The sequence below is a fragment of the Chenopodium album genome, chromosome 24, assembly GCF_948465745.1.
Source record: "Chenopodium album chromosome 24, dcCheAlbu1.1, whole genome shotgun sequence".
NCBI classification, from domain to species: domain Eukaryota; kingdom Viridiplantae; phylum Streptophyta; class Magnoliopsida; order Caryophyllales; family Amaranthaceae; genus Chenopodium; species Chenopodium album.
Window position 1 is genome coordinate 2,647,847 of NC_137857.1, and position 27,456 is coordinate 2,675,302.

At 34.1% G+C, this 27,456-nt stretch overlaps 3 protein-coding genes across 3 annotated transcripts; 2 read left to right on the plus strand and 1 right to left on the minus strand.

The window, feature by feature from the left end:
* Window positions 1-1,617: 1,617 nt before the first annotated feature.
* On the plus strand, window positions 1,618-7,054 carry LOC145611876 (uncharacterized). Its single transcript, XM_081667256.1, has 11 exons — window positions 1,618-1,908; window positions 3,188-3,382; window positions 3,495-3,579; window positions 3,668-3,743; window positions 3,932-4,108; window positions 4,295-4,397; window positions 4,773-4,882; window positions 5,313-5,402; window positions 5,539-5,619; window positions 5,918-6,751; window positions 6,923-7,054. The coding sequence occupies exons 1-11, from the start codon at window positions 1,653-1,655 to the stop codon at window positions 7,013-7,015; spliced, it is 2,100 nt and encodes a 699-aa protein (XP_081523382.1). The 5' UTR covers window positions 1,618-1,652; the 3' UTR covers window positions 7,016-7,054.
* A 4,821-nt stretch (window positions 7,055-11,875) lies between these two features.
* Window positions 11,876-16,565, plus strand: LOC145611348 (uncharacterized). Its single transcript, XM_081666666.1, has 6 exons — window positions 11,876-12,155; window positions 12,320-12,452; window positions 13,333-13,436; window positions 14,060-14,204; window positions 14,293-14,433; window positions 14,626-16,565. Exons 1-6 carry the CDS (start codon window positions 12,112-12,114, stop codon window positions 15,991-15,993), a joined length of 1,935 nt encoding a protein of 644 aa, XP_081522792.1. The 5' UTR covers window positions 11,876-12,111; the 3' UTR covers window positions 15,994-16,565.
* Window positions 16,566-19,166: 2,601 nt separating this feature from the next.
* On the minus strand, window positions 19,167-21,464 carry LOC145612268 (ras-related protein Rab5-like). Its single transcript, XM_081667645.1, has 7 exons — window positions 21,382-21,464; window positions 20,848-20,925; window positions 20,590-20,757; window positions 20,353-20,401; window positions 20,081-20,154; window positions 19,413-19,506; window positions 19,167-19,261 (listed from the first exon to the last, which is right to left on the minus strand). The coding sequence occupies exons 1-7, from the start codon at window positions 21,409-21,411 to the stop codon at window positions 19,167-19,169; spliced, it is 588 nt and encodes a 195-aa protein (XP_081523771.1). The 5' UTR covers window positions 21,412-21,464.
* Between the last annotated feature and the right edge of the window lie 5,992 nt (window positions 21,465-27,456).

Below are 27,456 nucleotides of genomic sequence, written 5' to 3' on the forward strand. Positions count from 1 at the left end.
TTAAGATTAATCTTAATTCTTAATCGCTGGATCTTTATTCCCTGGATTTTTTCCACATCCTGCGGCTTTCTCGCATCCACGTGCATAAGGGTTAGCAGGGGCACCAACTTTAGCCTTTCTAGGATTGTTGTCTCCTTTTCCAATTGCACCATATCCTATATCAACTCCTTCAACTTCACTAATTATGCATGAAACCAACACCATTCCTATGATGATGGCCACTAAGCTATTTCTTGAAATGCCCATTTTTCTTATTTTATGTATGTAGGATTTTTTTGTAATAAAAAGTGCATGCAAATGTTGTTATGAAATAAAAGAGGATGGGATGAATCTCAATTTATAATAGAAGTTTAGTAGCTAATTATGTAATTTGTTGAGTAACAAATGTGGTGATGCAATTTTTTTTTGTAAATGCATTGTCTATTTCCATAGGAATTTCAAATTGGACCATTAAAAACATAGGTAACTAATATAAGATTTGTCTGGTGAGAGCGTGTTTTATTTGCACCGTTGGTAAAATTCGATATGGGTTTCAAAATCTTTCAATATAGCTTTTCAATCAATGGCTATAAATAATTAATTGATTGTAATATGTAATTTAAGCATGAGTTTTTGAGACAATTCTAAAATTCATACTTATAATCTCTGCACAATTATTGGAGATCTATCGCATATTATTTTGTGCACTTTGACAATTCATCATTTAAAATCCATTTAATGGTTTTTATTAATTATTGATGAAATATATACTCCCTCAACACACATAATCAAAATTTCAACTATCTAAAAATGTGAATACAATATTGCTTGCAAAATAGGGAAAACTTAACTAAAACTCCACTCAATTTCAAATTAGATTTAAACCTATTCAAAATTCCATTTAGTTTCAAATTCTAACAAAACCTGATCAAGTTAAGCAAAGCATACCATAACTCAAATCGTAACATTTGTGAGCGTTTAAACAAATTCCTAGACTAAATGCAGGACTTTTTAGCATTGATATGCGTCACACTCTCAAAAACCGTATGAGACATTCCTAAAAATTAATAATAAAAAAAAAGCACTCAAGAAAATAAGGGATAGCTTAGGTGATTACGTTTTTCCTCTAGAATTGCAAATCTATTGTAATATATAAAGTGAAAGGGGGTTTTGGGTGATAAATTTTACTTTCCCAAAATACCCCTTTCATCTAAAAAAACTACCATCCTTATTTTTTTTTTTAAAAATGTAACTACCATCTAAAAAACTACCATCTTAGTTCAAATTATAAAACTTCCATCTTTTCTTTTTTTAACTTTTTTTTTTAAGGGAAATCAAATTTTATTATTTAGCCTACATGACATCATCAACATATATTTTTTTTATTATTACTTTTTATCAACAATTCTTAAACCTACTAATATTTTTTTTATTAGAATTATTAAAGAGATAATATTGTTGAAAAAATAAATGATTGAGCTTGATAGATTACTTATATTGCACACGCACGCATTGTGTGCGTCTCTTAGCTATGGGACACATGGAGGCTAAGCCAAGAGAAGCAATCTACAAAATTGAATTTGATAAAACGACATCGCTTCAAAGCTCTAACCCATATACGAGAAACATCATCTTCTCCAACGCTAGAACACTGAAACAAAAAAACAGCAAAAATGGCGCGAGGAATAATTCCTTTTCTCTCTCCTCAAACTAGAACCACCACTACTTCCGCCGCCATTGCAACCTCAATTTCAACACTATACCCAAATAAGATAAGAAACGGCGTCGTTTCTTTCTTCTTCCGCTGCACTTCTTCTAGATTCTTCTGCAAATGTTCCCAAAGTATAAACTCTCAACTCCCATTAGAATACACTGAAACTTTCTCAAGAATAATGCAAATGGCTGCCCTTAAACCCCACCATCGCATTGGTTAGTTTACACCCATCTTCAATTTATTGAGTTTTTCATTAATTTTTATTTGGGTTACTCAAATTATATGCTTTGTGTTAAATTTCATACTTAATTTTTGTGGGTTTTACGAATTTCGGTTGATTGTTTATTTTATCGAGTTTACACCCATCTTCAATTTTTTCGAGTTTTTCATTAATTTTTATTTGGGTTACTCAAATTTTATGCTTTTGTTAAATTTCATACTTAATTTTTGTGGGGTTTAAGAATTGCTATTGATTGTTTATTTTTATGGAAGATTTTAGATACTCTTCCACTAGTTGTATACAAGTAATTAAGTTAGGGATTAATTTGCCCTTTGATTGACGAAATCCATTTTATATGATTGTATTATGTTTACAAATATGGTAAAAATTGAAGTGTTTGAAAAAGTGAGATTGAATTTCTCACTTGTTTTACCCTGACTTACTAATTGAAGTAGTTTAATCACTAAAAATAAAGGGAAGAATGTGTCTATTTTCAGTATTTGAATGGAGATGGTAAGAAGTAATGCATGTGTTGTTTTGTTCACAATGTGGACTTGAATCATGCAAAAAAAAAAGTTGGGAGTGTCACATGAACTCTTATTTCATTATCTTAAGGACATTGGAAATTTTCTATGTTCTTGTAGTACAACATGAGCAGTCTCACACTCTCACCCAGTCATATTCGATGTTATCGTAGCATCACATTAGTGATGTTACCCATAAGTATGCCTTTTTAGTCAAGAACGAAGTTTTTCTTGTGTTATCGTAGTACCTCGTGAGCAGTATTACCTATTCGTAAGACCTTGTAGCTAAGAACAATTTCCAATTTATGACCAATTAGCTATTGCAACACCAAAATAGTTCTAGTAGACAACAATGAAAAATCCTCATTTTGGCCGGGTTTAGGAAGGTATAGAATGTAAGTCAGCTTTAGAAGTTATACAAAAAGGGTGGTGGATAGATTGGGAAGTTTAACAAGTAGTTGAGTATTGAGCACTGGAGCAGTATCTAAAGACTTTCAAAGAGTTTGCTTCTGCTTCTATTTGGGTATTTAGAGTCTATTCTCTTAACCTTCATGTTACTTTTCTCTTATCTTTACTTACAAGAATGTAATGTAAACATTTGTTTCTGAAATCTTCTACCCTTCAGTTGAACTTTCCTAATCTGTATGAAAGAATTAGAGACAAATTGGAGAGGACAAGCTCTTGTTGATAATCAATTGTTTATTGTCATTTCTGCTCACATTTTATTCCTTTTTGATACTCTTTATGAAGCTATGGGGGTCTCTGGTGGTGCTGATAGTATGGCTCTATGTGCTCTGATGACAAATTGGAAGACTTGTGCAAATGTTGATTGTCTTGACAATTCTGGCTTTGTCGATGGCTTACTTGCTATTATTGTTGACCATGGACTGAGGTCTGAGAGTAAAGAAGAGGCGAAGACTGTTTCTCGTTGGGTTTCTGATATGGGTATTATTCAGTCTTCCCTCTTAAGGGATATATTACTGGAATTTCATGGTTTTATGATGTTTCGAGTTTGAAATGCTTTGGCACATTGCTTTCTCATGTGGACTATTTATAGGAATCAGATGTGAGATTGTGCATTGTGATTGGCCTGATGGTCTCCCAAAGGTAGGGCACTTGGAAGAAGTGGCTCGTGATATGAGGTAGTTATAGTTTCTCTAAGTTTATTAATTTCAGCTTTTGCAGTGGATTTTTTCGAATTCAGTGGTTAGCTCTGTTTTGTATGTGTAGGTATAAAATATTTCAAGATGTTTGCTTCCAGAACCAGATTGGTGTACTACTTACTGCCCATCATGCAGATGATCAGGTGCAAACTCCTGTTTGTAAAAAGTGAAAGTCCATGTTGTTCGATCTGGAATCATATAAGCACCTTACTGTCAACTTAGGATTTTTCTGATCAGATGCATCTATTCATATCACAAATGCTACAACCCTATATTTCAAAAGTTGAATACATGATTAAATGTTTAATCCACCTAATAAGGGATTCTGCAGGCTGAGTTGTTTATCTTGAGGCTATCTCGCAATAGTGGAGTGCTTGGACTTGCAGGAATGGCATTTACATCTCAATTATTCCCTAAATTCCCATGTGTTATTGGTGAAATCCCTGACAATCAAGGCATTCTATTGGTACGGCCCTTCATGGAATTTACCAAAGAAGATCTATATAAGGTTAGTAACAATTTGACAACTTGTATATTTGGGTGCAAGATATGATTCCTTATGCTTTATGCACTTTGGCTTAGTTTGACCATTAGTTTGTTGCAAATTTTACATTCTGTTTGCTGGTTCACCTTAGTCTTCACCTCCCTACTGTCTCAGTAATTCTCAGGGATAAGGTATGTACTTATACTGCAGATTTGTAATACCAATAATCTTAACTGGGTGGAAGATCCTTCAAATCGAAGTTCACTGTTTGCTCGAAATAGGATCCGCATGGCCTTACAAGATACGAAAACCTGTAAGCTGTGGATGTCTGAATGAAGTGCTGATTTTGTTGTTATTAATTTATCTGACATACCATCAAATATAGTTTGTTATGTGGTCAATGTCTGTTTGATGGACATGATCTTATCTCCTCACTACTTGATCTTATATCTCTTTACCATTTCTGCATTTGCATCAAAGTTGGATTTTTCTTCTGGAAGTCACATCTCTAATTTCTTTCACTGTTAATCCACATACTTCTTCCCTTCCCTTGACTCTGATTCTGCAGAAAATCAGTTGGATTCTTCTATATTTTATTTACAATATTTCTGTTGGATTGGTTTATGTATATCAACCTCCATCGCAGATTCGCAGGTTGTAGAAGGTAATGACTAGAATGGTTTTGCAGGTGATTTCAGGTCTGAACTACAAGGATTAATTGCCATTTGCAGGCGAACACGGTTGTATGTTGATTACATGTGTCAGGTTCTGTTGGATCAGGCTGTGACCATAATGCCTGTAAGCAATATATTTTACCCAAAAAAATTTCATCATGTTCCCTTCATATATCGCTATGGTGACAGTAAAAAATAGTTGATACATGTTCCCTATAAATGTGATATCAGTTTGGCACTTTGGCTAATACTTGCTGTCACATGGATATGGGAATCTATCATCTAAAAATCTGCAAACTAAAGAATGTTGTAATCCACTTTCAGATACATAGATTATTGTTGGATGACTGTTACTATATCTATAAGAATAGAACCCTTATTCCCCTTAAAGAAACCTTTTTTTTTTTTTTTTTTGGGGGCACTTTCTGCTGTGATCTTTTGAAGGTCTCCTCCAGGCTCCAGCTTACTTGCTTGCTTTTTTCCGAAGATGTTCTTTAATTTGTTTTTGGTAGAATTGTGCTACTGGTTAATTATCTTTATATTGGTGTTTGCAGCATGGTTATGCTGTTATTGATCTAGGCAGTTTAAACCCATCCAAGAGAGAGGATGTCTGTCTGTCTAGATTTCTGGCACTGGTTTTGCAGGTAATAAGTTTGTAAAGTTGCAAAATTAACACGTTCCTTTCTTATTTTTGTGCAGATGTCTTTTGAATTGATTGCATTCAGTAAATAGCGAAATTTGATACTAATAAAAGCATATGTTTTACCCCTGCTATGCCAGTTCATCTCGCAGAGGCATAGACCAGTACGTGGAAGTGCTTCAAGGCTGCTGCTAGATTATATTCGAACTTTTCCTTGCAAGGTACATATGTTTTCAATAGCTTCTACTTCCTGCTAGAATTTGCCTTTTTTTTGCTTGTTTTGACAGCTTCCTTTAGCCATCATAGAGCCAAGTTTATACATGTTGCACTGCTTACTCTTCTTGTCCTCTATGCTTAATATAGAAAACAACTCTTAAGTCTGTTGCTTTCCTTGATGAAATCGAAAATTTGAAACATTTTCACTGGATTTTTTCTCATGACAGACCTAAGTCACTAACCATATTGATAATGTATATCTACTAACTTTATATATGGTCTTGGCTCTTGCTAAATTTGCAGACCTCTCTCACAGCAGCTGGCTGTTATCTCTGTGCAGCTCCTGGCACCAAAGGAACCAAGGTCCTTGTCTGTTGCTCCGTCCACTCTGTTCTTCCCACAAAAACTGAGTTATATTCCACATATCCTGGCCAGGAGCAGAAGCAATGCTCTTCATATGATGTGGAACAAATAGTCATAGATCAAAAATATTTGTTGAAGCAATCAACCCCGGATGCTTCACAAATTCATTTTCTTGATCCTGTGTCTTCAAGCTCTGTTCTGGCTGAAGCAAGAAGACTCAATATTATTAGCGAGTCCACCTGTGAGTCCATTTTACAGTTACAGATGAAAGAAACACAACTGTTCAAGTCTAAATCAGAAGTTATATCTAGTAGCGAGCCAAAGAATGAAGTAGATATGGTACCTACAAAAGAACCATTTCGACCAGGACAGAGCTGTTACTTTATGAGCAGGTTCTTTCTGACTTGGATGTCAAATGATGAAATGGACTCGTGTTGTAGTTCCTTGGAAGATTGTGATCAAATAAGGCATCAAAATTGTTGTTTGTGCATGGCTGGTGATGTGGTAGCTTACGTCCGTCACATGATTGATGAAGACTGGCTGTTTCTTGCAAAGTTGGCAAACACAAACACTCAAGATTCCTGCAAATTCAAACAGCAGAAGTCCATTGTTAATAATGAAATGGATCAAGTACTTGACAAGACCAACTTATATTCCAATCATGCAAGGTCATCAGCTCAACAAGCTCTAAGAAATTTGAAATCTATTCCCGTTGCTGCTCGAAGAGGCTTACCTGTCGTAATCAGTACAGAGGCCTTCCTGCTAAGCATTCCAGTAAGTTGATCTTTTTTTTAGATTAATATCCCAATTGGGGCTTTATTTTTTTATTGATGTCCACAATTTGATGTTTGTCATCATTATACAGGCTTACATATAGTCCTATGGGATGTTGTCTTCATTTATTTTCCAGATTTGATCGCTAACATGGTTCAATTCTTTTCTTAGAGCATTGGTTTCAATCATTGTCCGTCTTTGATCATATCTGCACAGTTCAAGCCTAGAGTGCCACTTGATGGAGGACATAATTCATTCATGTAAATTGAACATGTTCATTTTATGAGAAAAAGTTATTGATCAGCTCAGTGCTACCATTGTGTGATTATTTGTGTCGGTATCAATGACATAATTTGCTCCTTGGAGTATATTCGCTGAAGCAGAAAATGCCTTTGGAATTGTTCGTGAACTTGGCAACAACTGCTCAAGCTTCAGTTAAACCAATCGAATCAGCCGAGAATTCCAAGCCAGAGCTTGTGATTCGACTTCAGTCAAGCAATTAGATTGATTCTATTACAAGCTGCTAAAATGTGTTAACATGTGCTTGGATTATAGCTTTGATTTGATAACATTTCAAAGATTTGCAAGGATTATGATTCTTGTTTTGTCTCGCCACAGCAAAAAAGTTTCATATGCGGCTGGCCGCACCGTACGGCCAACCGCATATTTTTTTAATTTTTTTTTATTTTCTCTCTCCTCTCTCTCTCTCCTCTCTCTTTCTTCCTCCTTTTTCTCTTCCTAACTTTCTCTCTCTAACCATCCATGGCCGAGCTAGGTGAAGGCCGCCGTCGTGTTCGTCATCTTCGTCCAGATCTCCATGAAGCTCCAAGCCAGCCACCTCCGTCGTCGTCCTCTCCTTCTAACTTTCTGTCTCTTTCTTTCACTTTCACTCTGCAAATATCCTTCTGCTCGAAGAAAAATTGGAGAAATCGTTGCTGGTGGAGTCGAGCAACTGCAAAATCTCAGTTAATTAATTGCTCTTATCTACTGTTAATTGATTCATTTTACTGTATTTTGTTAATTTAGATTTGATTTTTTTTTTCCGATTTGTGTTTTGGTTGGATTTTGGTTTGCTGCTGCGCGTGGTGGTTAGGGTGGGTTGGATTTGAGTTTGTTGCTGCGCGTGGTGGTTAAGGTGGGTTGCTGGGCGTGGTTGGTGGTGGCGTGGTGGTTAGGGTGGGTTTTGGGATCAGATTTCGCGGCAGCGACGTGATTGCTGGTGGTTAGGGTGGGTTTTGGGTGTGGGTTTGGGTTAGGTCAGTGTTAGGTTGGGTGGTTCTGGTGCTGCGGCTGGTGGCGTGGGGTAGTGGGTACGGGAGGTGGTGGTGGTGTGGTGGAGTTCAAGGCTTTGAGGTGGTGTAGGATTAGGGGTTACTAGGGGGGTTACTAGGTCCGATCAGGGTTACTTAATCAAGGATTACTAGGTTCGGTCAGGGGTTACTAGGTTCGGTCAGGGGTTACTTGAAGGGTTACTAAGTCCGGTCAGGGATTACTTGATGGGTTACTAAGTCAGGTCAGGGGTTACTAGGTCCGGTCAGGGGTTATTAGAGGGGTTACTTCAGTGGGGTTACTAGAGGGGTTACTTCAGTGGGGTTACTAGAGGGGTTACTTAAGTGAGGTTACTTTAGGGGTTACTTTAGGGGTTACTTAAAGGGTTACTTTAGAGATTACTGATGTGGCACCTTGCCGCACCGTGCGGCTGGCCGCACTAGAAACCTATTGAAGATTAAATGGCAAGTCAAATGTAAAGGATAATGACGCCTTAGTCATCGTTGTCATTATCAAGCTGTTAGTGCTGTTTACATTTGTTGTAACACTTTTGTCAATGTACCTAACTGTAGTGTGTAATCTGTTAAACCATTTATATAATTAATGTTCTTTAAACTCTATCAAATTAGTCTATTGGACATCATTGGTATGAACTTTTCTCTGATAGAAGCTAGTAGTATATAATATTCGTGATTATCTGAACGATTGCTCAGAATTTGGACAGAGATTCTTCTTCCATTCTTGTCTACATTTTTCACTTAATCATAACAAGATTTCAGAAATACTTGCGTGGACCTGGTTCACAATAATATTATTGTGGATCCGAGGTTTATACACACGCAACTGACATTAAATTGAACATAGTGACCTTTATTTTTAACATAGTAACCTTATTTTTAACATAGTAACTTTTATTAAAAGTTGTATAATGTTTAATACTATTGTGAACTTGAAGTACGACGTTATGACCTTAATTTTAACATAGTGACCTTTATTATTAATATTGACCTTATAAAAAATTTCATTAAAAAAATTAACCTCTTATAGCCTATATATTACCAAAATGACTTTGATTTTCAACATAGTAACCTTCATTTTATTATAGTGACTTTTTTTTTATTAATAAAACAACTATAGTTTTCCTAATGTTAGTGGTCCACAATAAATTAGTGTGAACCAGGTTCATTTAAGAATTTGTAACAAGATTTTTATTTTTTTTAATTGTACTGATCCTGATCGCACCTCAACCTTCACGATATCTTTGGTCCTGTGGGTACGAAAATTGGCCAATACTTTATTGGTACACTCATGTTAACAAGAATAGCGTTGGAGAAATATTTAAGAGATGACATGAAAACGGGGCGATGTATAATAAACGGAAGGAGTATTGAATCCTCACCATAGACACCAAGTAGAAGCAGTTGAATACCGTTAAAGCAAGTATTATTATGGGAAAGTATAGATCCAACTGCTTTACTGACAAAATAACGGCTCATAGAAAAAAGCAAGAAATTAGCTCCACCAATACTATTAATTTGTTGCGGACCAAATCAAAACACATCCACTTTTGTGGTTCTCTTCAAAGGCTCATCAAAATGCATCATCACCCGCTCCATTGCTTTGCTTTGCTTTGCTTTATTCCCATACCACTAATCTTAATTATACACTTATGCTCCCTAATCCAACGGCCATGATCTTATCCACCGCATCATATTTCTCCTTACCCAACGCATTATGCCTTGTCTTTCCTCTTTTCCTAATCTACCCTTTTTAGCTTTCTAGTTTTTCTCAATTTATTGAATTTTAGGACTTTACCCTTTTCTTGCCCCTTTACACTATGTGTCAATGTCACATTGTGCCCCGTCATTCTAACTAAGTACGTTATATTTGTATGTATGTTCGTGAAATAAACCTAATTGAGAATACCCTAGCTATATCTATAACACTTGTGGAGTAAGTTAACTAAGCACTTAAATTGTAACTTTTATGTTTTGAAATGGGTGGGTGCAAGTGAAGCTAAATCAAGGAAAATGTACCAATTAAATATTATTATTGTGTTAGTTGAAGATAAAATGTTTCCTAAACCCTTGTATAAACCAACCCACATGCATAGTGAGTTGGTCCAAGCAAGGGACCTTGGACTTGGTTGTGCCGATGTTTTGTTTTCATACTAATTAATTTGGTTTTATGTCTTGAGCATCACTTTTTAAGCCATAATAGTGTGTATCCCGGGAGATGCCCCGGATTTTACTTTAATATCAACAAATATTATTTGACCTATAAAGTATAAACTTTATAATTAGAATAAGAGTGGACAATAATAACTATGAAACCAACTAAATAAGTGCGAGCTCTCAAATTGATGTTTAATACAAAGTATTTAGTATATTTTACTTGAATATGAAACATAATTAAACGATAGCAAAGATGGTTAGAACATTAGTATAATTGAACGCTTTTAAATATATAAGTATAGATTTAACTAAGTTAATAGCTTTAAAGCCTTTAATATTGTTATCTAACTAGATGAAACCCGTGCGATGCACGGTTTGTTTGATTATTTTTTTATTTTTTTTTGTATTTATTAGCTAAAATTTGTTATATATTTAGATAAAATTCCTAATATTAAAAGATAATATTTAATATTTAATTATTTTAAACTTAAAAATCTCATTCGCCAATTTTGGAATTTGAATTATTTAATTCTAAAAGAAATTAATAATCTCTTATTTAATTGGCTATTACTAAGATTTACAATCCTACATGGCGCGCTAAGAAAATTAGATCCTATGTGGCTCTCTAAAAACTCGGGAAAAAACTCCCTTTTATATATATATAAAGATGAAAGTGCATAATAACAGTAAAAACACACTAAAAAAAATTGACTTTTGGCAATTTAATAACAACATTTTTTTCATACTTTGCTTTTTTTTTTTTTTTTTTTTTTTTTTTTTTTATGCACAACATTTTCTTTATTGTTTATTTTTGTGTTAGGACTATAAATTGACAACTTTGCCCTCATTGACTTTGCCCTACCCATGTGATTTATTGGTTTTCTCTCTATTAATTCATTTTGCTTATAATTGTTATTGTCTTAATTAGCGCACATGTTAATGTTGCAAAATGATCAATGAAGTATACAACATATTATTGACTATCAACTAACTTAGATGATTAAACTAATCATTTATTCTTTGAACCTCTCTCTTTACAAAACAATACTCACATCAAAACTTCTTTCCAACCTATAGTGATACAACTATTTGTGCTAAATTCATGTCATCAAATTTTCAAAAATTTAATTAGTAACTACTATGCCGAGCTCATAATCCCAATCTTTTGAACTAACACAACTCAAACCATATTTATTGTCCTTAATCTATTTCAATTAAGTTCTTAAAAGATTACTATCCCTAAACATAAGGCTACGAACGACAAATTTTAATTATTTATTGTGAATGAGTTGGTGATTACATTTATTAAACAAGCTTTGAGATATTCACATAAATAAACAAGGTTATCCATGAACATAACTACTGAGTTATTTTAAACTAAACAAGTTTTATCCCGATTCCAACTTTTCTCAAAATAAAATAGAAATACTGATCCAAACTCAAACACTTTCTTAAATAATCTCAACTCATTTACGCTCTAACTAGTTATGGTCTACGGAGTAAAATTGACTCCAATAGACCATACATTTTCCATCAAAGATTAAAAAAACAACATCAAACAACAAACATCAAACAACAGAGGACAGATGCATGCATAAGAATAAACAACATCAAGGGTAATTATGGAAACCTCACAAAAGAATATAAGCTGATGAATCAGTAAACACAAATTTCTATTAATTCAAAAGCGTGATTAGTCCATTATCTTCCACCCAAACAAAACAAGAGAGAGAAAGTGTGAGTGAAGAGAGAGAAAGTGAAAGAGTATTCTCCCTCTACAGCAGTGGTGGATGCTCGTAGGATTGCTTCCATTTTCGAACTTCATTCACTTCTCTGTCTACTTTCTCTCTCTTCAACTCCATCATTTCCATTTTCTCTCTCCATTTCCAGAAAACGATCGAAACCAGCTGAAAAACGATGTTAGACGGATTGCTCGGAAAAAGTGGATTCTACTCCAAATGGTTTGTTAGATTTGTTGCTCAATCTCTTTCTCACCTAGATCTTTCTCTTTTTCAACCTAATTTAACTCGTTTTTTTCTGGAATTTTGATTCATTTCACTGATTTTGAGTTTTTTTTTTTTTTTTTTTTTTTTTTTTTTTTTTTTTTTTTGGATTGAAATTGCAGTAAATCGTTGATTAAGCAGACGAGAACTCGAATCGAAGTTGTGCGACGGAAACGAAATGCGACGCAAAAGTTTTTGAGGAAAGACATTGCTGATCTGCTTGCTAATGGCCTCGAGAAGAACGCTTATGGAAGAGTGAGTTTGTTTTTAGCTCAACGATTTGAATTTTTATTTCTATTTTTGTTGTGTCGTTTTTTGATAATTGTTGAATTTTTTTCATTGTTTATTTGAATTTTTTCCGTTGTACATAGTATTTGGATGATGAGAAATGTCGGTGCATCCGAATATTGTATACAGTATTTTGTATTGTTGTTGTTTATACATGTATTTTGTCGATTAATTTTGACCGAAAAGCATGTTTGCTTGAATTTTGGGAGAATTCAGTTATTCATTTCTATTGAATTTGCAATTTGACTGTCAACATTTGAGGTGTTGCTTAGGTCTAAAATTAATCTTCTAATGAGGAAATTTTGCTCTACGTATTCATATAATTATATTTGGATTGAAAAAAATGTCTTGTTCTGTCTCTTCGTTCCAACAATAGTTTGTTTGATACTCTGAAAATAGCATATGATATGACTTATTGAATAGTACTAATTAATCTAATGCAGAAATAATTCCATGAAATATATTATTCTGTTTCTTGGACAGTTGGACTCACTGGTTGTGTTACTTGTGTAGTTTAACATTTTGTGTAACTAGGTTATTATTCTAGGTACTTGATGTTGCACACTTGCACTTGGCGTATCTGGAAGTTGTTTGCGTTGTTAATGTGCGGAAATGTGATGCTTTTTTAGCTCTAAATTGGTTACAAATTGTGCGACATATTTGTAAAGATCACTGCAGTTTCACCTTGACCGTGCACTGCATTTTAGTATTACAATTACCTTGATTTCTTAATGTGGCGCATATCATTGGCTGTCCCTTTACTTCAAGATGTCCGACTTTCATCTAATTTGTATGTATACTTGTATGAATCTGACTAACTTGTATTGTTTTCCCCCTATGATTACAGGCAGATGGTTTGATTTCGGAGCTGATTCTTACTTCATGCTATGAATTTATTGATCATGTTTGTGAAATTATTTTGAAGCACCTTCCAGTTCTGCAAAAACTAAGGTACATATTGAGTTCTCCTTGCTGTTATGCTTTTGTTATGCCCTATCAGAAATCTATTGTGTTGGAACTTAGATTACTCCACTTTGGTCTTCGCATGCTATGCTGTGTGTCTGTATGTAGCTCGGTTGGTTGCACAAATTGATATACATCTTATTCATCTTAGCTGCTGTGGTGATGAACTTTGTATTACTTGTTTGGTAATGTTTGTGATAGCTCCTTCAATTTTTCACTACTCAAAATAATTAAAGAATGCATGCATTCCTGAATGAATAAATGATAGTGTAGAATTTACAACATGCCAAGTCAGTAATTGTTTTACATTCACTGAGCTGGGTGTTTAAAATCCTGTGCTGGGTGTTTAGCCCTGTTATTTGCATATTTATAATGGAGAAGTTTTATATTGTTCTAATGCAAAAAGATACAACTGATCGTTGCACTCAGAACTAGGTGAAAGTACTTCGAGAAGATTATTCCCTTTGTTCAATCATAGACAGTAAGAAATCAATCTAGCCTAGACACCCTTCTTTGTGATACAAATGCGTGGGATATCTATTTGCAGAATTTCTTTTACACTATAGACTGTTTCAGTACTCTTATAGTTGCAAATTCTTTGTATATAACAGGGATTGCCCTGAAGACTGTAGAGAGGCTGTAGCATCCTTGATGTTTGCTGCTGCCAGATTTTCAGATTTACCTGAGCTTCGTGAACTTAGAGACGTGTTCCAAGGAAGATATGGAAACTCTGTGGAGTACTATGTAAACCAAAAGGTATATATTCACAAATCAGATTGAATCAGAATGTGTGCAGATTTCTTTCTTAAATTTTGCAGCTATTAATTATGTTTACATGCTGCAGCTTGTTGAGAATATAACTCCGAAACCGCCTTCTATGGAGAAAAACATCAAGTTATTGGAAGAAATAGCATCTGAATTTTCATTGAGGTGGGACAGTAAGGGCTTTGAAGGGAGGATGGCTAGTTCTTCCATTACTGAGCAGGTAGTTCTTTGGCTTCTCAATGTTCATTTCAACTGAGATATTAGTTTCTCTTTTCCTTCTGACATATTCTATGCCATAAAATGTTGTTTCTGTGAGATTGTAAGGACAATCAGAACTTCAAGAAAACTGGCTGCTTAAAAAGCAACACCTTATTATATCTTAACCATTTCTATGTGATTTTATTATCTGCAGAAGCATCAAAAAGTTCCTGAGACTATCCAGGCTGCTCAGGTCAAAGTTTCAACACCTTTTGTTGACGAAGCTGCCCGTAGGACTGTCAAAGAAGAAGTTTTAACAGAGAAAAAGAGTGAAGCCAACCCTCCTACTAGAGAAAGACAAACTGATGGCAGACATCAAATGGATGCCAGGAGAGATGCTATACCTGAAAGAAAAGATGAGTTGAAGTATAATGTTTCTAAAGTACCGGAACTCATTAACAACAGGTACAAGCCTCCTCCTTACAAAGAAGGCGTTATCCAGAAAAGCGAGGATCCTTATCTTCAAAGAAAAGGACAGAAGGCTGATAGACGTGTATATGAGGATAATAGTGTTAAAGAAGCCATTCAGGTCGGTAACTCATCTCATGGAAAAAGAATGGAAACTGTTCATAGCCACAAGCTAGATAGACGTAGGCATGATAATGAGCCAGAAGAAGATCTTTTAAAAGTTTTGTCGCAACAAAAACCTGATCAACGGCCAGCCAATAATGGAATAAGCTCCCCATCTTCCATTAATGATGAACCGACTGAAAAGAATCATGTAAGATCCATGAGAAAGAAAGAAGAGGGTGCAACAGATGGGGTGCCTTTGAATTTCAGAGGTGGTGTTCCTCCTCCATATGTTAAACCAAGAAAGAGCAAGCACAAAGTTGATCCAGAAGAGAATGACACTTTAACCTTTTATCCAACTGGCAGGCCAGAAAAGCCCCCCACCAAACCTGATATTCCTGATGCCCAAGAAAATTTGGATGGAATGGGACGTGTCACAGAAGTTTATTACAAAGATGAAAGCAGCGGAGTTGAATCGACTCCTAGACGAAGACATCGGAAGAAACATTCACGTTCTGGGTCTTCCCAAGATGGTAAAGCAAATGGCGAGGGGGAAAAGGAAGAAAGGGTTCTCCGGAGAGTGTCCACTAGTAGGAGAAAACATGAATCAAGAAAAGGTCTCCAGATAGTGTTTGATGATGACAATTTCCAAAAGGATGACGAGGAGAGAATGATTGACCAGCTGTTGCTACACTACAGCAAGAAACCCTCTTCCAGTGATCCTGGAAAGCCGAGGAAGGAGACTAAAAAAAGAACAAGTGATGCGAACAAACCTCCTGTTCATAAAGCTGAAGTTGGTACTAACTTGGCTGAGGAGGATTCAACACCAAGGAGGGGGACATCTAGGTCGATGTCATTTCCTCCTCGCCAAGCACCCCAACCTGAGCAACAGAAGGTGTTCGCTCGTGCTGCTTCCTTTCAACCAGAGATCCCTGCAAAGCATGTGCACCCAAAGCTTCCTGATTATGATGATTTAGCTGCAAGATTTGCTGCCTTAAGAGCAAAAGGCTGACAGCTCCAAGATTTTGGTAACAGTCTCAAATCATTTCTTGACTGCAATACTACCTGCTTCTTGCATTCACTAAGCATTCCTGCTACGAGAGATTTTAGGATGTCTATGTTGAATAATCGAGGTCAAGAAATGTTCAAAGAAATTGGATGGAGAATCATGGTGCATTTGGTTTCGTGGGATTTGCGCGGTATCATTGAGTCATTGTATTATAGAGAGCATTCAAGAGTAAGACATTGTTGACTACACACGATCACTATACTATTTAGCCTGTAAAATTGATATTATCATTTGCAATTTTGCATGCAATTCTATTAAAAAAAAAAACTCTTATAACACAAATTAAGATTATAACCCAATTACATTAGTTCATATCATTCTGTATGTATTTTAGTTTAATAAAGTAGATAATTACTCCATTTGTTGCAGTTTTACTTTGTATTAGTATGCACTATACTCACATGTAGATCAGTGTTACGTCGCGACACTTATACTACAGCTGTTTTCAGTTGGTACTAGTAGTTCAGTTTGGTCAAATTAAGGTGTGTTTTGTTTAGTTTCAGAACAAAGGTTTACCGAAGCATCTTGCAGATAGTAAAATGACCAATATACCCTCCAATGTCTTAAGGCCATTTAGGCCTACGAAAATGGCCTACGAGTCCTTCTATATGACTCGTCTTCCAAAGTCTCCAGTCCTTTTACCTGCCATATGCTTAGTACTCTTTCCCGCCAAAAAAACAAGGTATCTCATGAAAACCCTCCTTTTATTACTCTTTCTTTCTACTTATCTTTTTTCTATCATTCAGTCATTTTTACAACGGTACTCTAGAAAGTGAGAGAGATGAAAGGGTCTTCCAAGGTTATAATGGGAGCAACAATGGCAATTGTAATTGTCCTTGCCATTGTGCTACTCTTAGTGTTGGTACTTCTAGCTGAGCTTTATTGCTCTCTTTTTCTCCGGCGACGAAAGATCAAAGCCGGAAAACCCGATTCGAACCCCGAAAACCCCGTCTCTCAGCCTCAACAGCCACAAGAGCAGTTAGTCCCTTCTCCTCTTAGTAGCTTCTATGCTCAAGGAGTTCTAGATGCTCCTAGAAGCTTCCTCTTTCCCAAACTCCCTAGTAAGAGAGAAAGCCGAGCTGAAAGTGATGATATTGAGAGGCCAAAACATGGGAAACTCCATCAGTTTCTTAGAGTTCAATCCCCTCAACAAATTGGCCTTGCTTCTTCATTATCAGCCTCACCTTCTTTCATCCCAGTTATCAAACCTCGTCAACAGTCTGACGAAAACCCTGAAATTATACCTGAAGATGAGAAGGAAAAGAATTTCATGTACATTTCCAACCCTATATATGACAATGAGGTTGCCCGGCCGAGCCGAGTGGCAACCCCATTTGAGACCCCGGACAGCTCCCCGTCCCAGTTGGACCGGAGCGGGTCGTCTGGGGATGATGATGAGGAAGAGAAGGATGATGAAAATCAAGGAACTTCATCAAGTCCATCTTCACTACCATTAAGTCCAATGAAGGAGCTTCCTGCTAAAGCTGCTTCTGTTTCTTTAAGGGATGCAAGGTCTTTGGGTCCTTCTGCTAGTGAATCTAACAGTCATATTGGTCGTTCATCTTCTTCTTCAGATTCACCTCACACTTCACCTTCATGGTAATCTTTTATGTTTTCATCCCAACTTAGGTAAAAATTAGAGGTTGCAAGATTATTCTTGCAAGATTATTCTATGATAAGGTGAAAAAAAAAGGAAATTTCCTAATTGTTCCTCTAACTAAGGGTAAATTTTCTTTCCCTTTTTATTTACCTTTTCTTGGTTGATGTTAGTAGTAGACTAGTACTGTAATGCAGTAAATTTATGGCAGTAAATTTGTGGTAGAAGTTGTGCTTTTTATGGCAATAGGCGTGGTAAAAGGCACGTGAACCCATGCCTCCCTTTCACCTAACTTTAGCTCTTTTGCCCTATTATATTTGTCTTAAGGTCTTTTGTTGTTTAGGAAAATAGTTTGATTAAATAGATTAATTTATTTCATGTAAGTCTTGGCAGAAACATACTATATCTACATACAGTATGTTTGTTTTTGTATACTAGTACATTCTTTTTTACTTGTCTTTATGTTTTTTGAAAGAGAATTTTATCTCTGCTTAAAGATTCTATCACTAAGATACAAATTATCTTCTTTTTTCCTTTATTAATTTATTTTTGGGTAATTTTGTTTTGGGATTGTGAAGCTTGCACGTGAGGAGCAAGTGGTTCTTTGGAAAATTAACATTAAAAAAAATAATTAAAGAAAAGAGTATGACAAAAATGAAAAAATAATCTTTGATTTTTTATGGGGTTGCTAATTGTATGGTGATTCCAAGGGCATAGAAGCATAACAATGCATTTTGTCTATATTGGACATGGACAAAGCTAATGCATTGAGCCCAAGAAAGAAGTTTCAGATTCTTTTAGCCACAGAATTCTAGCAATATCAGTACACAAATGTAGTAGTAGTGTTGTAATAGTATGGACTATGGAGTACTTGTTAAGTAAATGCAAACGGTAATTTTTTTTGGTTGATTAGTTTACTCCCCACTAGCTTGTGCAAAAATTACCGAGCTGATGGGAACTTGTAGTCCTGTGTGCTTTATTTTTATCTAGCTGTTGATAATGTCAATTTGGCGTGACAAATGTGTATACTCGTATGTACTTTTGAATAATGTAACAACAATAGTGATTTTAGAATAGATTTAGTTGAAGATCTAATTTTTGGTTACTCTAGGATTGTAGTTGCTTTCATAGAATAACTTAGGAAAGTTTATAGACAAATGTAGCTTGGAAGAGAACAAGACTTCAGAAAACACAATGTACATAATACAAATATCTGTTAAGGTAGTGCCCTGTTCTTTACACCAGGTTTCTGCCTTCTGACCTGGCATGTTTCAGCTTCTGTCTCTTGATAATAACCTTGAAAAAAAATGAAGATTTATTAGTTACTATTTCAGATATGTTATAGGAGTAATAAGCATTTCTTTATTCATGTTCAAGGAGTCAAGGACTTAAAACTATAGCTATAAAAATGTGCATTAAGGTCATACTGTAACATCAAAATATTTGATGATAAACAGAAAACTTAATAGGGGACTGAGTGCATACAGTGAACATCACTCTATCAGCATTGTATCAAGTATCAGCTGAAGCAACAATACATTCCTCGTCGACTTTGTCTGATTTGTATTTTCATTCCACTTGAACGTGAGGGACAAGTTCTTGCCAATGTTGCCGCTGTAAAACCAGAATGAATCTCTTAGATCGTAGCTCTTTTGGTGCTTTCTTTTTACTCTGTTCTCATAGCTAGTTAGTTTTTTTTTTTTTTTTTTTTTTTTTTTTTTTTTTAATAATGATTTGAAAGGATAGGAAAGGAAGGAGAAGTAACCTATTTCATAAAAGAGCTCATTGACATTTTGTGCAGTTTTGGCTGAAGTTTCAAAGAAATGTAACCCATTTTCTTTTGCATATTCCTCAGCTACCTGCAACATTTATCAGACTCATTAACATTTTTCTGCAGTGGTCATTAACCAAAACTTTTTTCATGGAAACTAAAAATAGATGTATTTGGTAATGTCTTAATCTTACTGCAACTGCAAGTGCAGTACAGTCCTCTTAAGAGACATACTAGCAGTAAATAACTATGACTCATCTTACACGAGCCTCGAGGAAAAGAACCATACTTGCAATCCAGGCATTTCTGCAACTGATAAACCAGAAAATCTTATTCCAAATAGTTGCCATTAATCATTTATATCGGTAAGACTATTTGACCTAGGGCCTGTTCTCTTACGTTGAAATTCAGTTCAGTTCAGTTCAGTTCAACTGAGTTCAGTTCCGTTCAGTTCAGTTCAGTTCAGTTCAGTTGAGTTCAGTTCAGCTGAGTTCAGTTCAGTTCAGTTCAGCTGAGTTCAGTCAATGAGAACAGGCCCCTAGAGTTGGTTCTGGGAAAAGCATGTTCTGAAAATGGACTTTCCTATAATGATAGACTATTATTAAGTAATGATGATAAATCAATCCAGTAAATAAGGCAACTGATGATTAGTTTCAGCATACCTCGTTGTCGACCTCCCTCTTCTCATTAAGGTCTGCCTTGTTGCCAACCAATGCAGTGAACATGCGAGGACTTGCTGTTTGTGAGGAAAAGCGAATTAGCGAATTGATTGTTAATATGAAAACCTAACACAGTAACAGGTTCAACTTTCAAGCATCTGAGGGAGTGGGAATGTGGGATGATGTTTGAACTTTTGTGCAATCTTTGTAATCTTAATTTCATGTTTCATGCTTTCTTAAAACAAGGGAGAATGCAGTAGTGACATAGCTGTTACCTTGCCTCTGCAATTCCTCAATCCATCTTTTCGCTTTCTCAAATGATTCCTGCATCAACAACCAGGTTTCATGCTGTCAGAATTGTTCTTAACTGATATGGAGTAAAATCACACAAAGTTCAAGTAAATGAAATTTCAAGCTCTTCGACGAGTATTGAAACTTCATTCTTTAAGGTTGTATTAGGTGTGGAGGAAGTAGTAGTTATCCACTATCCTCCTAATATGTCATACAGTTACCATGCTAGTAATGTCATAGACCACGACAGCTGCAGCTGCACCGCGGTAGTACATAGGAGCTAAGCTTTGGTATCGTTCTTGTCCAGCAGTGTCCCATATATCAAGCTTTACAATTGCTTCATCTAAGGACAATACCTCAGTGAAAAATGCTGCTCCAATTGTTGATTCCTGCAGGTTATGCAATCAGACAAATAAATACAAAAAAACTGAAAAAGATTGCTCCTCAATATCAAATGTATGTTGTTAAAAGATGGTAACCTGACAATCGAAGAATTGGCCCTTTACAAATCTCAAAACTAAGCTTGTTTTCCCTGTTCCCATATCCCCAAGAAGCACCTACACACAATATAACCAACAAAATTGAGTATTATCATAAGAAACAAAGTTCATGTGACATTATTAGAAGATGCAACAATATACAAACATTAACAAAACATGGGTTGTGGCCTTGTGGGTATTTCAAGTTATAACTTAGGCCATGTTCATTTTGTTCCAAATTTCACAATTTTGAAACTATAATTGTAAAGCTGACAAAATAAGTTTTAATCAATAACTTCATAGGACTAATAAAAATCAATTTTAATCCTGACCATAATGTAACGAATAATGTTAACTTGGAATCTTGTAATGATTGATAGTGGGGAAGATAAACTAATGCAAGACTACTTGATGCTCTAAATGTGGAATATGATCAACTTATCATTGTAGCAAATTAAAGAACTTAATTTAAACATTTGAATTTATTTTGTAATGTTAAAATTAATAATTAAGAATAAGGGAAGACATACCCACCAGCTTGGCTTGAACGTTCTTAGTGGCCATGTTGATCAAAACCAGATATTTAGAAAATTGAAGAACCAAAAATTTTTTTGTTACTTTTGTTAGATACAATTATGAAAATGATAATGTTACAAAAAATAATAATTATGAAGAACAGAGGAGAGATTAAGACTGTTAGGTTTGACTAGTAAGTTGGTCAGAATTAGCACTTTTTGCTACATAATTTTGTTGGTATTTCTTTTTCAAGTATTTATGGCAATTTGGTACCCGTGTTATACTTCTCCCTTTGATGACCCTCCACCAATTCTTGTTCCTTAAGGATTAAAGTTGTTATTGCATTTTTTTTTTGGGATTATTCACGAAAAATGACAATTTTCTTTTTACACCCGGCTTAATGTACATGGCAATATGGCATACTTCCAACACTTATTTTTAAAATATTCCAAAATAAATAGATGATTGATAAATCATTGTGGTTATGTACTTATATGTATGGTAACTTGGTAAGTATGAATGTATAGTGGACACCTAAAAGAACATAATTTGAATCTCAACTACATACTGTACAATAATTTTTAAAAAACTTATACTACTTCTATTTCTTATTACGTGCAACAAAGGGGTATTATTTGTGAGATATAAATATTTTTTTGTTGCACACAATAAGAAACGGAGGCAATATATTAAATTAAAATTGTATTAAATTTTTTTATACTTCGTATTACTTTGTAATAAGTAAGCTATCATTTTATCTAAACGGATGAGACTCCGGCTAAGTTCACCATTGATACATAAACACTTGAAGTAAAATCTCAAAGTAAAATTCTAAGTTGAGACTCAAACAAACAACCTCTATGAGGATTATGAATATGACTTTGATTGGGCCCGCCCATGGGCTTTTATCTTAATCTCAGTTAAAAGAAATAAAGGGCCCTATTCTCATAGCTCAATCCAATACAAATTTACACTCATGAAGTGAAAGAAAATGCCTCCTATTCGTCATGAAAATCAAACACAACTACAATTAATATTTCCTATTGCATAATTAGACGTTTTTCTCTGTAGAAAAATCTACGTAAAAATCTTATGCTTTACTAGAGTTATTGCACGATTTTATTTCTATAACGCGATATTTTTATTATAAATTTTACAATTATAACAGTTGTCATGATCTTAATGTTACAGTGGTAAACAAGTTATTCGCCTTAAATTGAATACCGAATCGTGTATTGATACATGAATATACAGATATTGTTAACAATGTGATTATGTGAACCATCATTGAAGAATATACACCGTATATTTGTTGGACCGCATTGATAACAAATTAACAAACAAGCTATCATCTTGTAATGAGTAGTAAGGGGCTTGAAATGAGTGCAATAAGATTGGTGGATACATATATAACAGTAACATAGTAACATGTGATGATAACCGCTTAACTGAAAAAGATTTGATGGTGAACGTCTTTAAACTGGAACTTTCCCATCAAAATTGTACACTACTAGACTACTAGTAGTATTAGTAGTTGGTTGAATGGCTGCACTGAAGATAAGTCGTAAGCCCCAATGCTCCCCTGACCCCTGCCATGCATGATGATGGGTATCCTCAGTTTAGAATTCTCTTGGGAGTTGGGTCTAACGGTAGGATTTTTTTTCCCCATAATTTATAATCACATCACATACTTTTAAATAAAATGGATGTTCAGTAAATTACTGAACATCCGTTATAAAGTGACAATAAAATGCGCAAAAATTACACTAAAACGCACAAAAGTTACTCAACATATATGAGTTATTTATGCTTCATTGATAAATTTGACAAAAGTGACACTAAATTTGACAAAAGTGACACTAAATTTGACAAAAGTGCACCCAATGTACAGTAAATTACTGAAAATCGGGTGTATAGAAAAGTTTTCCATTTATAATTTCGTCAAGATTAATGATTAATCATTATTCATTACATATGATAGATTCAAATTTAAGGTCCTAAATCAATAGCTACTAGTGTTCGACATGAAACTATATATCATACGCATAACACTTGTTTTGCTAGCTTAACAAAACAAGTTGTTTTTGTTAACAAAACAAGAGTAGGGGCCTGTTCATATTTACTAAACTGAACTGAAGTGAAATGAATATTTTATGAGAGAGGAAAATTAGGAGCTGAACTGAACTGATTAAAGCTGAACTGAACTAAAATTAAGTAAATATGAACAGACCCTAAGTACTCCACAACTTTTTTTTTTTTGCTAAATTTAAAGGTATGTTCTTTTCACCTTATTTTTACCTTTTTAGGCTTAAATATAAGTTCATGAGATAAGTTTAGTTCATTAAAAATTAGTTTTGATAAGATTTACCCAAGTACAAATTACAACTAAAATAAATTCAATATAAGTTTAGAAAGTGAAAATCATGTTAAAACGCATCCTTAAGGTCTTAACTGATAGTATTTATTAAAAATAACTTATTTTCTAAACTTTTAATTAGTATAGCTTATTAATGCCTTAAATCAACATGTTTTAATTTATGAAACTCATTTGAATAAGTTAAGGAGAACATAACCAACAAAGTTAAGCTCTAAACATTAGATCTTGTACACAAAATTAGGCAAAGTAGCTCCAACAAACAAAATGGATCAGTGACTGACTTGATACTTCACGTGGAAAATGTAGACAGCTAAAATGACAAAGATGCTCATTTTTTCATATTCCTTTTACAAAATGTCTTGGTCATTTCGATACTAAAATACCAAACTTAAGGAAACTTACAATCATAATAACGTGGATTAAACATGGTGGAATCGAAGGCCCCCTATTTTTTGGAATAATTTTGGAATTTAGTTACTAAATAATACAAGTACAATTATTATATATTCTGTTACCCTGAGGACTTGTCCTCTTCACCCGAAACAAGTTATCTTGTCTGATATGGTCTGATCTGAATTTTCATTATCTGAACTGGTCTGATCTGATTTAATAATTTGATTAAATTTTGACCACATTTTAATACTAATTTATAAAGAAAAACATTATCAAAATGGATCTTGTTAGATTCGTCTTATTATAAACTTTTCAAATATGTAATTTTCATAATTTTTTGCAATACGTAATTAATGATATTTAGCAATAAGTAAATGATAATTAAATGTTCTGATCTGGTCTGATCTAAGTGTTTCTGATTTAGACTGATCGAATATGAATTTATTAAGAAATAAGTACCTGAAATAAGTTGAAGAGAACATGTCCTTACACATAATTTGAAGAATCAAATCAACAAAAAAAACCACATGATATGGTTCTCACATGAAAACCTCATCTAATCTCTTAATCTAACCACTCAGGTCGCTTTGTTATTACTCTCTCTATGCTTTTTTGGCTTTTTTCTCAATTATACAATTACGTATATGCTTTCTGAAATTTATTCTATTATCTTGTTACAAAAATTTGGTACAAGAAAACAAGCTAAATGTGTGAATATGTAATAATGTATGTACCCCAAAATTAATGAAAAGAAGGGATTAAAATTAAGACCTCTGGTTAATGTTCAGAAGAATATTCTTCGATCAAATCTAACAACAAAATGCTAATTGATTCCCACACGATAGTGTCGGAACATGTCATATGTAGATACATGAATTAGAGGGATAATTCCAGTTCATGTTTGTTAATAAGATTTTTTAGCTTTACTAAGGCTATTATTGGTCTATACTTGAATAATTGAATAAACTATGCTTTTGCTCTATAATTTCTCCTTTATGGGTTAGCGACAATGACCTCGTAACAATTTAAATATTATAAGACTCATAACGTATAATTGAATTGTGATGACACATAAATTTTAATGATAACACGCATCATTGTTGCTAGTCTTGTTACTAGAATGACAAATATAGAAAGCACAAAGTATAAAGATGTACGCAAGTGAGGAATTAAAGATCAAAATATATTTTCATTTGAACAGCAAAGAATTTTTTTTTTTTTTTTTTTTTTTACTTCCAGAATTAAGTCATACAACAATTATTGTCAAATTTACATCTTCAAAACATCTAATCGTAAATATTCTCAAAAAGACATCTACCACCAAAGCACTTAAAAAAAAAATTATAAAATATAACCTAAGTTTCCTGTAAATAAAATAGAGTTTAATAAGCTTATATGCTACATTTACTTACAAGTTTAACGTTAGGCAAAGGGAGAAAATATACTACGAGTAATATAGTACTCCGTAAATTTTTTCAGTATCATATGATAACTTTTTTTGTAAAATCTAAAACCCAATTATTGTTGAAAAATATTCATGTTTATTGTGGAATAAATCGCTTTAATTAATTTGGCAATATCTACAACTTTTGGTTGTGGCAAATACAAGTTGGGGTGAGAATGTGAGATACCTATAATGACCTTAGAATCTGCACGTAGATAAAGCCTCCCCTACTATAAGCCCCACCTCCTTAACCACGCCATATATTTCATACTTCAAAAACCCCAATTTGTTCAACATAAGAAAGTATCTCACCATTTCATACCAAAAAAAAAAAAAACATATTCTTAAATTATTTCTCAAATAATGCCTATAACTTCTCCTAAGAGTGTTGACGGAGAAAGTGTTACAACTATCAACCACAAAGGGGGTCAATGCTTATGCTCTCCTACAACACATCAAGGCTCGTTTCGATGTCGATTCCATCGAACAAAAGCATCGACTTGGATGATGAAGCGGTCTAACTCCATGCCTATCACCAGGCCTACAAAGAGTAATACTGCTACTACTACGACTACTTTTACTACTGATGATCATAGTCGTCTTAGTTTTTCTTCCCTATCTCCTAAGTCCATAGAATCTCAACCCCGCGATTCATAAAAGTAATGATAAATCAATCTCCGAGTGCAGATAAAATGATCCACTCCATCCAAGAGCTGAGGTATATTGCAAGAAATAAAAAAAAAAAATCTTTATTTTGTCTACTCTTAGGGATTGGTCAATGAATACTTTTCTTAGCTTGATTCATAGCAATATTATTATAGCCTTTATTGGTGCTATGAATTGGTGTATCATGTTGTAAGAAATTATACATTTGGTTGTACTACCACTTCTTCTAGCGTAGTATATGTACCATTATGTAATAATTAATATTTATACAACAAATAAATAAGAAATAATTTGATGATTTACATGAGTTTTATTTGAAAAAGTATATGTAAGCTTAATTAAGTATGGTACTGTATTTTTTTTACAAATCAGCAATAAATAGTACGTAGTGTGTATAATATTACATGTCCAATTAGTATTGACTCCATATATTAGGAGTTTAGGACTAACTCCATATAGCTCAATGTTATCAGCTGATTTTGAGCCATTTGAGGTAGTACGTGGTAACTGAGACTTGAATTGCTTTAGCTCATTGACTATGTTAGTGTGTTGGTATTTATTAATTCGATCTTTTTATACCAAATAGTGGGGGTCCATGCATGGGATGCCGCCCACAAACAGGGATAAGAATAATCCTTTTTCTTACCTCCTTTAAGCTACCGTCTCAATTTTATATTATGTGTAACGAAGGTTTTGACACCTATTTTTAGGCAAAATTTGTTTATGAAAGAGAAGATAAAATCATAGAAATGCAAGTTATAAAAGAGACATAATTTCTTAAAAAGAGAAGAAAATATTCGTTATACATAATATGTAACATCCATTTTTTAAAAAGTGTTGCATATAATATGAAACAAATGTAATATTTTCTTTCCAACATATTCCATCTCATTAGTTGTTTCCAACTTTCCATATTGTAAAGAAATTTGCCTCTTAATAAAGAATAAAAAAGTCGATTGTTATATAAATTTTGAAATTCGAGAGTTGATAAGGTGTTTAAAGTTTAATACTTTCTTCGTTTCTTTTATTTGCAATATATGAGTCATGACTCATGACACACACTTTTAAAGAGAGGTTATATAACTATATTATTTAAATTGATAAGCTAATTATATTTTGAAAAAAATCATTAATTTACCTTTTATAATAATCTCCTACAAAAATGTGCTTTAAAAAAACTGAGAATTATATGAAGTGTTATCCAAAATCCATT